This window comes from Echinops telfairi, unplaced genomic scaffold (genome assembly GCF_000313985.2).
Source record: "Echinops telfairi isolate 266 unplaced genomic scaffold, ASM31398v2 ScPeMD7_7469;HRSCAF=8507_1, whole genome shotgun sequence".
Classification (NCBI taxonomy): domain Eukaryota; kingdom Metazoa; phylum Chordata; class Mammalia; order Afrosoricida; family Tenrecidae; genus Echinops; species Echinops telfairi.
In genome coordinates this window covers 135901677-135902976 of record NW_022111373.1, presented here as the reverse complement: position 1 = coordinate 135902976, position 1300 = coordinate 135901677, and the positions used below count along the sequence as shown (strand labels likewise).

General features: G+C 54.8%; 1 protein-coding gene across 1 annotated transcript in view; it reads right to left on the bottom strand.

Annotated features, from left to right (window-relative positions):
- The window catches only part of LOC101653924 (unconventional myosin-X-like), a 123275-nt gene that overhangs the window by 14227 nt on the left and 107748 nt on the right, over positions 1-1300 (bottom strand). Inside the window, exon 6 of the mRNA XM_045285276.1 lies at positions 654-778. Coding sequence (XP_045141211.1) covers positions 654-778 — 125 coding nt within the window. The remainder of the gene's footprint in view (positions 1-653; positions 779-1300) is intronic.

Genomic DNA, 1300 nt, shown 5'->3' with positions numbered 1-1300 from the left:
GTTTGTTTTCAGTGTTCTCGTCTTTGCTACCCAGGTCATTGCAGCTTATCCCCACAGTGACCTGGGACATGGGGACTTCAGGTGTCGATGGACACGGCACGCAAAGTAAACACGGACCGTGACACCTCATTCCAGGCCCCACAGAGACCCGAGGGACCAAACGACTCCACGGAACGGGCTTTCCAGCCATACAGATGTTTGGTGATAAATCTCGGGGGGGGGGGTTTGGGGGGGCTATTGTTTTAATTAATGGTGGTATATCGGGGATTCCCAACAGAAATATTGTGCTTTAGGTCACGGAATTAATTCATAGGTCAAACATACTATCAGGGCCATCAGCAGGCAACTCAACCCTAACTCACTTGCACCGAGTTGATGCCAATTCGCGGAGACCCGAGAGGACAGGTGAGAACTGCGCTGTGGGTTTCTGAGCCTGCAACGCTTCCCAGGAGTAGAAAAGCCTCATCTTTCCCCCTTGGAGAGGCTGGGGGTTTCCAACTGCTGACCTGTCGGTGTAGCCCACCACCCCAGCAGACAGACATTCATCCCTAGCTAGAGCCGGAGACGAGATGTCTTCCCGCGTTCTTTCTCTGTCTTGCTTGTGCTGAGAACACAGCCCAGAGCCGCGGTAAACGCCCCATCAAGCAGGATACAATCTACGATTCTCCCGCCCTGAATATTCCCCTTCTGGCAGATGCTCAGCTGAATGAACTTCCCGAAGCGGCTGGAGTTGCTGTTGTACACGGTCTTGGCGTTGCCGAAGGCTTCCATGATGGGGCTGAGAGAGAGACAGAGAGACAGAGAGGTGAGATGGCAGACTTATCAGCAGGGTGCGGGGCCAGGAAGAGGCTCTCTCCAAACCCAAACCAAACTCACTCCCATCCGGTCCATTCTGACCCACAGCGACCCCGTAAGCAGAACTGCCCCCGGGGGCTTCCCAGACAGTAGCTCTTCCGGGGAGCAGGGAGCCACATTTTTCTTCTGCAGAGGCTCTCATGGACGGCCAGATCCGCCGAATGAGCAATCTGAAACCAGGGAGGGCCTGTCGGGGCCAGGCTGATTTCCAGAAGCGACGGGATTTCAAAGCGCATGCTGAAATAGGTCTTTGGTACAGTATGGATCAGGCTGTGATGTGTGAAGGAAGGTGCCCAGGGCGGTTCACCCCTGCCTGTGCTGGGAGAGCGTAGGTTTCCACAGAAAAAGGCCCCGCTCACTCGTACTCTAACCACTAGCAAAGGTCTGCTTCTAGACCTTCCATCTATCCATCGCCTGTCTCTGGGCCAAGCAAGGTCAATTCTGC